Raw genomic sequence first — 13,318 nt, 5'->3', positions numbered from 1 at the left:
TGAGGTCACACCTGACCCCTCCCCCACCACACAGTGACTGAGGTCACACCTGACCCCTCCCCCCCACCACACAGTGACTGAGGACTGAGGTCACACCTGACCCCTCCCCCCACCACACAGTGACTGAGGTCACACCTGACCCCTCCCCCCACCACACAGTGACTGAGGTCACACCTGACCCCTCCCCTCACCCACAGTGACTGAGGTCACACCTGAACCCTCCCCCCACCACACAGTGACTGAGGTCAAACCTGACCCCTCCCCCCACCACACAGTGACTGAGGTCAAACCTGACCCCTCCCCCCACCACACAGTGACTGAGGTCAAACCTGACCCCTCCCCCCACCAAACAGTGACTGAGGTCACACCTGACCCCTCCCCCCCCACAGTGACTGAGGTCACACCTGACCCCTCCCCCCACCACAGTGACTGAGGTCACACCTGACCCCTCCCCCCACCACACAGTGACTGAGGTCACACCTGACCCCTCCCCCCACCACAGTGACTGAGGTCAAACCTGACCCCTCCCCCCCACAGTGACTGAGGTCAAACCTGACCCCTCCCCCCCACCACACAGTGACTGAGGACTGAGGTCACACCTGACCCCTCCCCCCACCACACAGTGACTGAGGACTGAGGTCACACCTGACCCCTCCCCCCACCACAGTGACTGAGGTCACACCTGAAACCTCCCCCCCCCACCAGTGACTGAGGTCAAACCTGACCCCTCCCCCCCCACCACAGTGACTGAGGTCACACCTGACCCCTCCCCCCTCACCCACAGTGACTGAGGTCAAACCTGACCCCTCCCCCCACCACACAGTGACTGAGGTCAAACCTGACCCCTCCCCCCACCACACAGTGACTGAGGTCAAACCTGAAACCTCCCCCCCCCACAGTGACTGAGGTCAAACCTGACCCCTCCCCCCTCACCCACAGTGACTGAGGTCACACCTGACCCATCCCCCCACCACACAGTGACTGAGGTCAAACCTGACCCCTCCCCCCACCACACAGTGACTGAGGTCACACCTGACCCCTCCCCCCCCACACAGTGACTGAGGTCACAACTGACCCCTCCCCCCACCACACAGTGACTGAGGTCAAACCTGACCCCTCCCCCCACCACACAGTGACTGAGGTCACACCTGACCCCTCCCCCACCCACAGTGACTGAGTTCACACCTGACCCCTCCCCCCCCACACAGTGACTGAGGTCAAACCTGACCCCTCCCCCCCACCACACAGTGACTGAGGTCACACCTGACCCCTCCCCCCACCACACAGTGACTGAGGTCACACCTGACCCCTCCCCCACCACACAGTGACTGAGGTCACACCTGACCCCTCCCCCCACCACACAGTGACTGAGGTCACACCTGACCCCTCCCCCACCACACAGTGACTGAGGTCACACCTGACCCCTCCCCCCCACCACACAGTGACTGAGGACTGAGGTCACACCTGACCCCTCCCCCCACCACAGTGACTGAGGTCACACCTGACCCCTCCCCCACCACACAGTGACTGAGGTCACACCTGACCCCTCCCCCCCACCACACAGTGACTGAGGACTGAGGTCACACCTGACCCCTCCCCCCACCACAGTGACTGAGGTCACACCTGAACCCTCCCCCCACCACAGTGACTGAGGTCAAACCTGACCCCTCCCCCCACCACACAGTGACTGAGGTCAAACCTGACCCCTCCCCCCACCACACAGTGACTGAGGTCAAACCTGACCCCTCCCCCCACCACACAGTGACTGAGGACTGAGGTCACACCTGACCCCTCCCCCCCCATAGTGACTGAGGTCACACCTGACCCCTCCCCCCACCACACAGTGACTGAGGTCACACCTGACCCCTCCCCCCACCACAGTGACTGAGGTCACACCAGACCCCTCCCCCCACCACAGTGACTGAGGTCACACCTGACCCCTCCCCCCACCACAGTGACTGAGGTCACACCTGACCCCTCCCCCCCACCACACAGTGACTGAGGTCACACCTGACCCCTCCACCCCACCACACAGTGACTGAGGTCACACCTGACCCCTCCCCCCACCACACAGTGACTGAGGTCACACCTGACTCCTCCCCCCACCACACAGTGACTGAGGTCAAACCTGACCCCTCCCCCCACCACACAGTGACTGAGGTCACACCTGACCCCTCCCCCCACCACACAGTGACTGAGGTCAAACCTGACCCCTCCCCCCACCACAGTGACTGAGGTCAAACCTGACCCCTCCCCCCCACCACACAGTGACTGAGGTCACACCTGACCTCTCCCCCCACCACACAGTGACTGAGGTCACACCTGACCTCTCCCCCCCACCACACAGTGACTGAGGTCACACCTGGCCCCTCCCCCCACCACACAGTAACTGAGGTCACACCTGACCTCTCCCCCCCCCCCCACAGTGACTGAGGTCACACCTGACCCCTCCCCCCACCACAAAGTGACTGAGGTCAAACCTGACCCCTCCCCCCACCACACAGTGACTGAGGACTGAGGTCACACCTGACCCCTCCCCCCCGCATAGTGACTGAGGTCACACCTGACCCCTCCCCCCACCACAGTGACTGAGGTCACACCTGACCCCTCCCCCCACCACAGTGACTGAGGTCACACCTGACCCCTCCCCCACCCCACAGTGACTGAGGTCACACCTGGCCCCTCCCCCCACCACACAGTGACTGAGGTCACACCTGACCCCTCCCCCCCCACAGTAACTGATGTCACACCTGACCCCTCACCCCCACAGTGACTGAGGTCACACCTGACCCCTCCCCCCCCACAGTAACTGATGTCACACCTGACCCCTCACCCCCACAGTGACTGAGGTCACACCTGACCCCTCCCCCCACCACACAGTGACTGAGGTCAAACCTGACCCCTCCCCCCACCACACAGTGACTGAGGACTGAGGTCACACCTGACCCCTCCCCCCCATAGTGACTGAGGTCACACCTGACCCCTCCCCCCACCACAGTGACTGAGGTCACACCTGACCCCTCCCCCCCCCACAGTGACTGAGGTCACACCTGGCCCCTCCCCCCCCACAGTGACTGAGGTCACACCTGACCCCTCCCCCCACCACACAGTGACTGAGGTCAAACCTGACCCCTCCCCCCCACCACACAGTGACTGTGGACTGAGGTCACACCTGACCCCTCCCCCCCCATAGTGACTGAGGTCACACCTGACCCCTCCCCCCACCACAGTGACTGAGGTCACACCTGACCCCTCCCCCCCCCCACAGTGACTGAGGTCACACCTGGCCCCTCCCCCCCCACAGTGACTGAGGTCACACCTGACCCCTCCCCCCCCCACAGTGACTGAGGTCACACCTGACCCCTCCCCCCCACAGTGACTGAGGTCACACCTGACCCCTCCCCCCCATAGTGACTGAGGTCACACCTGACCCCTCCCCCCACCACAGTGACTGAGGTCACACCTGACCCCTCCCCCCCCCACAGTGACTGAGGTCACACCTGACCCCTCCCCCCCCCCCAAAGTGACTGAGGTCACACCTGACTCCCCCACAGTGACTGAGGTCACACCTGACCCCTCACCCCCCCACAGTGACTGAGGTCACACCTGACCCCTCCCCCCCACAGTGACTGAGGTCACACCTGACCCCTCCCCCCCCCCACAGTGACTGAGGTCACACCTGACCCCTCCCCCCCCACAGTGACTGAGGTCACACCTGACCCCTCCCCCCCCACAGTGACTGAGGTCACACCTGACCCCTCCCGCCCGCCCCCACAGTGACTGAGGTCACACCTGACCCCTCGCCCCCCCCACAGTGACTGAGGTCACACCTGACCCCTCCGTACCCCCACAGTGACTGAGGTCACACCTGACCCCTCCCCCCCCACAGTGACTGAGGTCACACCTGACCCCTCCCCCACCCACAGTGACTGAGGTCACACCTGAACCCTACCCCAGCCCCCCACAGTGACTGAGGTCACACCTGACCCCTCCCCCCCCACAGTGACTGAGGTCACACCTGACCCCTCCCCCCCCACAGTGACTGAGGTCACACCTGACCCCTCCCCCCCCCCACAGTGACTGAGGTCACACCTGACCCCTCCCCCCCCACACAGTGACTGAGGTCACACCTGACACCTCCCCCCCCACAGTGACTGAGGTCACACCTGACACCTCCCCCCCCACAGTGACTGAGGTCCCACCTGACCCCTCCCCCCCCACATTGACTGAGGTCACACCTGACCCCTCCCCCCCACACAGTGACTGAGGTCACACCTGACCCCTCCCCCCCACACAGTGACTGAGGTCACACCTGACCCCTCCCCCCCACAGTGACTGAGGTCACACCTGATCCCCCCCCACAATGACTGAGGTCAAACCTGACCCCTCCCCCTCCCACAGTGACTGAGGTCACACCTGACCCCTCCCCCCACACAGTGACTGAGGTCACACCTGAACCCTCCCCCCCCCCACAGTGACTGATGTCACACCTGACCTCTCCCCCCACACAGTGACTGAGGTCACACCTGACCCCTCCCCCCCCCACAGTGACTGAGGTCACACCTGACCCCTCCCCCCCCCACAGTGACTGAGGTCACACCTGACCCCTCCCCCCCCCACAGTGACTGAGGTCACACCTGACCCCTCCCCCCCCACAGTGACTGAGGTCACACCTGACCCCTCCCCCCCACAGTGACTGAGGTCACACCTGACCCCTCCCCCCCCACATTGACTGAGGTCACACCTGACCCCTCCCCCCCCCACAGTGACTGAGGTCACACCTGATCCCTCCCCCCCCCCCACAGTGACTGAGTGACCCCTCCCCCCCCACAGTGACTGAGGTCACACCTGACCCCCCCCCCCACAGTGACTGAGGTCACACCTGCCCCCTCACCCCCCCACAGTGACTGAGGTCACACCTGACCCCTCCCCCCCCCACAGTGACTGAGGTCACACCTGACCCCTCCCCCCCCACAGTGACTGAGGTCACACCTGACCCCTCCCCCCCCACAGTGACTGAGGTCACACCTGACCCCTCCCCCGCCCCCCCCACAGTGACTGAGGTCACACCTGACCCCTCTCCCGCCCCCCCACAATGACTGAGGCCACACCTGTCCCCTCCCCCCCCACAGTGACTGAGGTCACACCTGATGCCCCCCCCACAGTGACTGAGGTCACACCTGACCCCTCCCCCCCCCCACAGTTACTGAGGTCACACCTGACCCCTCCCTCCCCCACAGTGACTGAGGTCACACCTGACCCCTCCCCCACCCACAGTGACTGAGGTCACACCTGACCCCTCCCCCCCCACAGTGACTGAGGTCACACCTGACCCCTCCCACCCACACAGTGACTGAGGTCACACCTGAACCCTCCCCCCCACAGTGACTGAGTTCACACCTGACCCCTCCCCCCCCCACACAGTGACTGAGGTCACACCTGACCCCTCCCCCACCCACAGTGACTGAGGTCACACCTGACCCCTCCCCCCCCACAGTGACTGAGGTCACACCTGACACCTCACCCCCCCCACAGTGACTGAAGTCACACCTGAACCCTCCCCCCCACAGTGACTGAGGTCACACCTGACCCCTCCGTACCCCCACAGTGACTGAGGTCACACCTGACCCCTCCCCCACCCACAGTGACTGAGGTCACACCTGACCCCTCCCCCACCCACAGTGACTGAGGTCACACCTGACCCCTCCCCCCCCACAGTGACTGAGGTCACACCTGACCCCTCCCCCCCACAGTGACTGTGTTCACACCTGACCCCTCCCCCCCCACACAGTGACTGAGGTCACACCTGACCCCTCCCCCCCACAGTGACTGAGGTCAAACCTGACCCCTCCCCCCCCACAGTGACTGAAGTCACACCTGACCCCTCCCCCCCCACAGTGACTGAGGTCACACCTGACCCCTCCCCCCCCCACAGTTACTGAGGTCACACCTGACCCCTCCCTCCCCTACAGTGACTGAGGTCACACTTGACCCCTCCCCCCCCACAGTGACTGAGGTCACACCTGACCCCTCCCCCACACAGTGACTGAGGTCACACCTGACCCCTCCCCCACCCACAGTGACTGAGGTCACACCTGACCCCTCCCCCCCCCCCCCACAGTGACTGAGGTCACACCTGACCCCTCCCCCCCCCACAGTGACTGAAGTCACACCTGGCCCCTCCCCCCCACAGTGACTGAGGTCAAACCTGACCCCTCCCCCCCCACAGTGACTGAAGTCACACCTGACCCCTCCCCCCCACAGTGACTGAGGTCACACCTGACCCCTCCCTCCCCCACAGTGACTGATGTCACACCTGACCCCTCCCCCCCCACAGTGACTGAGGTCACACCTGAACCCTCCCCCCCCCACAGTGACTGAGGTCACACCTGAACCCTCCCCCCCCCACAGTGACTGAAGTCACACCTGACCCCTCCCCCCCCACACAGTGACTGAGGTCACACCTGACCCCTCCCCCCCAATGTGACTGAGGTCACACCTGACACCTCCCCCCCCCACAGTGACTGAGGTCACACCTGACCCCTCCCCCCCCACATTGACTGAGGTCACACCTGACCCCTCCCCCCCCACAGTGACTGAGGTCGCACCTGATCCCTCCCCCCTCCCACAGTGACTGAGTGACCCCTCCCCCCCCACAGTGACTGAGGTCACACCTGACCCCCCCCCCCCACAGTGACTGAGGTCACACCTGCCCCCTCACCCCCCCACAGTGACTGAGGTCACACCTGACCCCTCCCCCCCCACAGTGACTGAGGTCACACCTGACCCCTCCCCCCCCACAGTGACTGAGGTCCCACCTGACCCCTCCCCCCCCACAGTGACGGAGGTCACACATGACCCCTCCCCCCCCCCACAGTGACTGAGGTCACACCTGACCCCTCTCCCGCCCCCCCACAATGACTGAGGCCACACCTGACCCCTCCCCCCCCCACAGTGACTGAGGTCACACCTGATGCCCCCCCCACAGTGACTGAGGTCACACCTGACCCCCCCCACAGTGACTGATGTCACACCTGACCCCTCCCCCGCACCCCCCACAGTGACTGAGGTCACACCTGACCCCTCCCCCCCACAGTGATTGAGGTCACACCTGACCCCTCCCCCCCCCACAGTGACTGAGGTCACACCTGACCCCTCCCCCCCCCACATTGACTGAGGTCACACCTGACCCCTCCCCCCCCTACAGTGACTGAGGTCACACCTGACCCCTCCCCCCCACAGTGACTGAGGTCACACCTGACCCCTCCCACCCACACAGTGACTGAGGTCACACCTGACCACTCCCCCCCACATAGTGACTGAGGTCACACCTGACCCCTCCCCCCCCACAGTGACTGAGGTCACACCTGACCCCTCCCCCCCCACAGTGACTGAGGTCACACGTGACCCCTCCCCCCCCACAGTGACTGAGGTCACACCTGACCCCTCCCCCCCCACAGTGACTGAGGTCACACCTGACAACTCCCCCCCCGACAGTGACTGAGGTCACACCTGACCTCTCCCCCCCCCACAGTGACTGAGGTCACACCTGACCCCTCCCCCCCCACAGTGACTGAGGTCACACCTGACCCCTCCCCCCCCACAGTGACTGATGTCACACCTGACCTCTCCCTCCCACAGTGACTGAGGTCACACCTGACCCCTCCCCCCCCACAGTGACTGAGGTCACACCTGACCCCTCCCCCCACCCCCACAGTGACTGAGGTCACACCTGACCCCCCCCACAGTGACTGAGGTCACACCTGACCCCTTCCCCCCCTCCACAGTGACTGAGGTCACACCTGACCGCACCCCCCCCCACAGTGACTGAGGTCACACCAGACCCACCCCCCCACAGTGACTGAGGTCACACCTGACCCCCCCCACAGTGACTGAGGTCACACCTGACCCCTTCCCCCCCTCCACAGTGACTGAGGTCACACCTGACCGCACCCCCCCCACCCCCACAGTGACTGAGGTCACACCTGACCCCTCCCACCCACACAGTGACTGAGGTCACACCTGACCACTCCCCCCCACATAGTGACTGAGGTCACACCTGACCCCTCCCCCCCCACAGTGACTGAGGTCACACCTGACCCCTCCCCCCCCACAGTGACTGAGGTCACACGTGACCCCTCCCCCCCCACAGTGACTGAGGTCACACCTGACCCCTCCCCCCCCACAGTGACTGAGGTCACACCTGACAACTCCCCCCCCGACAGTGACTGAGGTCACACCTGACCTCTCCCCCCCCCACAGTGACTGAGGTCACACCTGACCCCTCCCCCCCCACAGTGACTGAGGTCACACCTGACCCCTCCCCCCCCACAGTGACTGATGTCACACCTGACCTCTCCCTCCCACAGTGACTGAGGTCACACCTGACCCCTCCCCCCCCACAGTGACTGAGGTCACACCTGACCCCTCCCCCCACCCCCACAGTGACTGAGGTCACACCTGACCCCCCCCACAGTGACTGAGGTCACACCTGACCCCTTCCCCCCCTCCACAGTGACTGAGGTCACACCTGACCGCACCCCCCCCCACAGTGACTGAGGTCACACCAGACCCACCCCCCCACAGTGACTGAGGTCACACCTGACCCCCCCCACAGTGACTGAGGTCACACCTGACCCCTTCCCCCCCTCCACAGTGACTGAGGTCACACCTGACCGCACCCCCCCCACCCCCACAGTGACTGAGGTCACACCTGACCGCACCCCCCACCCCCACAGTGACTGAGGTCACACCTGACCGCACCCCCCACCCCCACAGTGACTGAGGTCACACCTGACCCCTCCCCCCCCCCCACAGTGACTGAGCTCACACCTGTGAGAGAGGGGGTTAGAGTAACCTCCCAGATACAGGAGTGCGAGAGAGGGGTTGGAGAGACATCCCCAGATACAGGAGTGTGAGAGAGGGGTTAGAGAGACCTCCCCAGATACAGGAGTGTGAGAGAGGGTGTTAGAGAGACCTCCCCAGATACAGGAGTGTGGGAGAGGGGGTTAGAGAGACCTCCCGAGATACAGGAGTGTGAGAGAGGGGTTAGAGATCCTCCCCAGGTACAGGAATGTGAAAGAGGGGTTAGAAGGACTTTCCCAGATACAGGAGTGTGAGAGAGGGGGTTAGAGGGACCTCCCCAGATACGGGAGTGTGAGAGAGGGGTTAGAGGGGCCTCCCCAGATAAAGGAGTGTGAGAGAGGGGTTAGAGAGACCTGCCCAGATTCAGGAGTGTGAGAGAGGGGGTTAGAGGGATCTCCCCAGAAAGAGGAGTGTGAGAGAGGGGTTAGAGAGACCTCCCCAGATACAGGAGTGTGAGAGAGGGGTTAGTGGGACCTCCCCAGATACAGGAGTGTGAGAGAGGGTTTAGAGAGACCTGCCCAGATTCAGGAGTGTGAGAGAGGGGGTTAGAGGGATCTCCCCAGAAAGAGGAGTGTGAGAGAGGGGTTAGAGAGACCTCCCCAGATACAGGAGTGTGAGAGAGGGGTTAGTGGGACCTCCCCAGATACAGGAGTGTGAGAGAGGGGTTAGAGCGACCTCCCCAGATACCGGAGTGTGAGAGAGGGGGTTAGAGAGACCTCCCCAGATACAGGAGTGTGAGAGAGTGGGTTAGAGGGACCTCCCCAGATGCAGGAGTGTGAGAGAGGGGTTAGAGGGACGTCTCCAGATACAGGAGTGTGAGTGAGGGGGTTAGAGGGACATCCCCAGATACAGGAGTGTGAGAGAGGGGTTAGAGAGACCTCACCAGATACAGGAGTGTGAGAGAAAGGTTAGAGGGACGTCTCCAGATACAGGAGTGTGAGTGAGGGGGTTAGAGGGACCTCCCCAGATACAGGAGTGTGAAATGACATTGAAGTTGATTTCATCACACTCTCTTTCTCTCCCCTTTCTCTTTCTGCCTCTCTCTCTCTCTCTGTCTCTCTCATTCCCTTTCTCTGTCTCTGTCTATCTTTCCCTTCCTCTTTCGCTCCCCCCCTCTCTCTCCCCCTCTCTCTCTCTCCCCCTCTCTCTCTTCCCCTCTCTCTCTCTCCCCGTCTCTCACTCCCCGTCTCTCTGTGTCTTTCTCTCTCTGGCTTTCTCTGTTTCACAGCCTTACTACGCGACACGTATCAACGCCGCAGACATTGAAAACCGTGTGCAGGAACTGAACAAGACTGAAAACCCAGAGGTGGCAAAAGGAGGATTCTGGGAAGAGTTTGATGTAAGAACCTCTCACCATTCACCTCTCACCTCTCACCATTGACCCTCTTGCATTTTTCGGCCTCATTTTCCGACCGGCCCCCTCACCAGGAACGCTGACTCTCGCTGGGGGAAGGGTTCCACAGGCATCGACCGCCCCCTGTTTCTTCACCCCCATTCTTCATGTCTGGCCACCAGGCACCAAGTGTCAGCAGGATATTCGACCATGAAGGTGGCATCTCAGCGGCGACCCAAACCCATACACACTTTCGGGGGTCACTGGAGGTATCAGGAGCAGGAACCCAGGCAGATTCACCCCCCCTCCCTGACCCATGGGTCACTGGACAGGGATCAGGAGCAGGAACCCGGGCTGATTCACCCCCTCCCTAACCCAGGGTCACAGGACAGGGATCAGGAGCAGGAACCCAGGCTGATTCACCCCCTCCCTAACCTAGGGATCACTGGACAGGGATCAGTAGCAGGAACCCGGGCTGATTCACCCCCCTCCCTAACCCAGGGGTCACTGGACAGGGATCAGGAGCAGGAACCCGGACTGATTCACACCCTCCCTAACCCAGGGGTCACTGGACAGGGATCAGGAGCAGGAACCCGGGCTGACTCACCCCCTCCCTAACCCAGGGGTCACTGGACAGGGATCAGGAGCAGGAACCCGGGCTGATTCAAACCCTCCCGAACCCAGGGGTCACTGGACAGGGATCAGGAGCAGGAACCCGGGCTGATTCACCCCCTCCCTAACCCAGGGGTCACTGGACAGGGATCAGGAGCAGGAACCCGGACTGATTCACCCCCTCCCTAACCCAGGGGTCACTGGACAGGGATCAGGAGCAGGAACCCCGGCTGATTCACCCCCTCCCTAACCCAGGGGTCACTGGACAGGGATCAGGAGCAGGAACCCGGGCTGATTCACCCCCTCCCTAACCCAGGGGTCACTGGACAGGGATCGGGAGCAGGAACCCGGGCTGATTCACACCCTCCCTAACCCAGGGGTCACTGGACAGGGATCGGGAGCAGGAACCCGGGCTGATTCACCACCTCCCTAACCCAGGGGTCACTGGACAGGGATCGGGAGCAGGAACCCGGGCTGATTCACCCCCTCCCTAACCCAGGGGTCACTGGACAGGGATCTGGAGCAGGAACCCGGGCTGATTCACACCCTCCCTGATCCAGGGGTCACTGGACAGCGATCAGGAGCAGGAACCCGGGCTGATTCACCCTCTCCCTAACCCAGGGGTCACTGGACAGGGATCAGGAGCAGGAACCCGGGCTGATTCACCCTCCTCCCTAACCCAGGGGTCACTGGACAGGGATCAGGAGCAGGAACCCGGGCTGATTCACCCCCTCCCTAACCCAGGGGTCGCTGGACAGGGATCAGGAGCAGGAACCCGGGCTGATTCACCCCCTCCCTAACCCAGGGGTCACTGGACAGGGATCAGGAGCAGGAACCCGGGCTGATTCACCCCCTCCCTAACCCAGGGTCACTGGACAGGGATCAGGAGCAGGAACCCGGGCTGATTCACCCCCTCCCTAACCCTGGGTCACTGGACAGGGATCAGGAGCAGGAACCCGGGCTGATTCACCCCTTCCCTAATCCGGGGGTCACTGGACAGGGATCAGGAGCAGGAACCCGGGCTGATTCACCCCCTCCCTAACTCAGGGTCACTGGACAGGGATCAGGAGCAGGAACCCGGGCTGATTCACTCCCTCACTCACCCAGGGGTCACTGGACAGGGATCAGGAGCAGGAACCCGGGCTGATTCACCCTCCTCCCTAACCCAGGGGTCACTGGACAGGGATCAGGAGCAGGAACCCGGGCTGATTCACCCGCTCCCTAAGCCAGGGGTCACTGGACAGGGATCAGGAGCAGGAACCCGGGCTGATTCACCCCCTCCCTAATCCAGGGGTCACTGGACAGGGATTAGGAGCAGGAGCCCGGGCTGATTCACCCCTATCTAACCCAGGGATCACTGGACAGGGATCAGGAGCAGGAACCCAGGTTGATTCACCCCCTCCCTAACCCAGGGGTCACTGGACAGGGATCAGGAGCAGGAACCCGGGCTGATTCACCCCCTCCCTAACCCAGGGGTCACTGGACAGAGATCAGGAGCAGGAACCCGGGCTGATTCACCCCCTCCCTAACCCAGGGGTCACTGGACAGAGATCAGGAGCAGGAACCCGGGCTGATTCACCCCCTCCCTAACCCAGGGGTCACTAGACAGGGATCAGGAGCAGGAACCCGGGCTGATTCACCCCCCTCCCTAACCCAGGGGTCACTGGACAGGGATCAGGAGCAGGAACCCGGGCTGATTCACCCCCTCCCTAACCCAGGGGTCATTGGACAGGGATCAGGAGCAGGAACCCGGGCTGATTCACCCCCTCCCTAACCCAGGGGTCACTGGATAGGGATCAGGAGCAGGAACCCGGGCTGATTCACCCCCTCCCTAACCCAGGGGTCACTGGACAGGGATCAGGAGCAGGAACCCGGGCTGATTCACCCCCTCCCTAACCCAGGGGTCACTGGACAGGGATCAGGAGCAGGAACCCGGGCTGATTCACCCCCTCCCTAACCCAGGGGCCCTTCCTGCTTTGTGTGGGGTTCAGTACCGCACAAAATCTAGGCAGTGCTGCACTGTCGGTGGAGCAGTACTGTGGGAGTGCTTACTGTCGGAGGGGCAGTACTGAGGGAGCGCTGCACTGTAAGAGGGGCAGTGCTGAGGGAGCGCTGCACTGTCGGTGGGGCAGTACTGAGGGTGCGCTGCACTGTCGGTGGGGCAGTACTGAGGGAGTGCTGCACTGTTGGGGGGCAGTACTGAGGGAGCGCTGCACTGTCGGAGGGGCAGCACTGAGCGAGCACTGCACTGTCGGAGGGGCATTACTGAGGGAGTGCTGCACTGTCGGGGGGCAGTACTGAGGGAGCGCTGCACTGTCGGAGGGGCAGTACTGTGGGAGCGCTGCACTGTCAGGGGCAGTACTGACGGAGCGTTGCACTGTCAGGGGCAGTACTGACGGAGCGTTGCACTGTCGGAGGGGCAGCACTGAATGATCGCTGCACTGTCGGAGGGGCAGTACTGAGCGAGCGCTGCACTGTCGGAGGGGCAGTACTGAGCGAGCGCTGCAC

General features: G+C 63.1%; 1 protein-coding gene across 4 annotated transcripts in view; it reads left to right on the top strand.

The window, feature by feature from the left end:
* LOC147091295 (tyrosine-protein phosphatase non-receptor type 6-like) overlaps positions 1–13,318 on the top strand; it is a 154,830-nt gene that overhangs the window by 70,837 nt on the left and 70,675 nt on the right. For all 4 annotated transcript variants that reach the window (XM_085976714.1, XM_085976712.1, XM_085976713.1 and 1 more), the window contains one exon: positions 10,094–10,204. In XM_085976714.1, coding sequence (XP_085832840.1) covers positions 10,094–10,204 — 111 coding nt within the window. The remainder of the gene's footprint in view (positions 1–10,093; positions 10,205–13,318) is intronic.

This window comes from Somniosus microcephalus, unplaced genomic scaffold, assembly GCF_052327205.1.
Source record: "Somniosus microcephalus isolate GS21.2 unplaced genomic scaffold, FLI_Smic_1.0 unresolved_chr3, whole genome shotgun sequence".
In the NCBI taxonomy this organism is placed as follows: domain Eukaryota; kingdom Metazoa; phylum Chordata; class Chondrichthyes; order Squaliformes; family Somniosidae; genus Somniosus; species Somniosus microcephalus.
The sequence above is the reverse complement of the archived record's forward strand: the minus strand, read 5'-3'. Positions and strand labels throughout refer to the sequence as shown.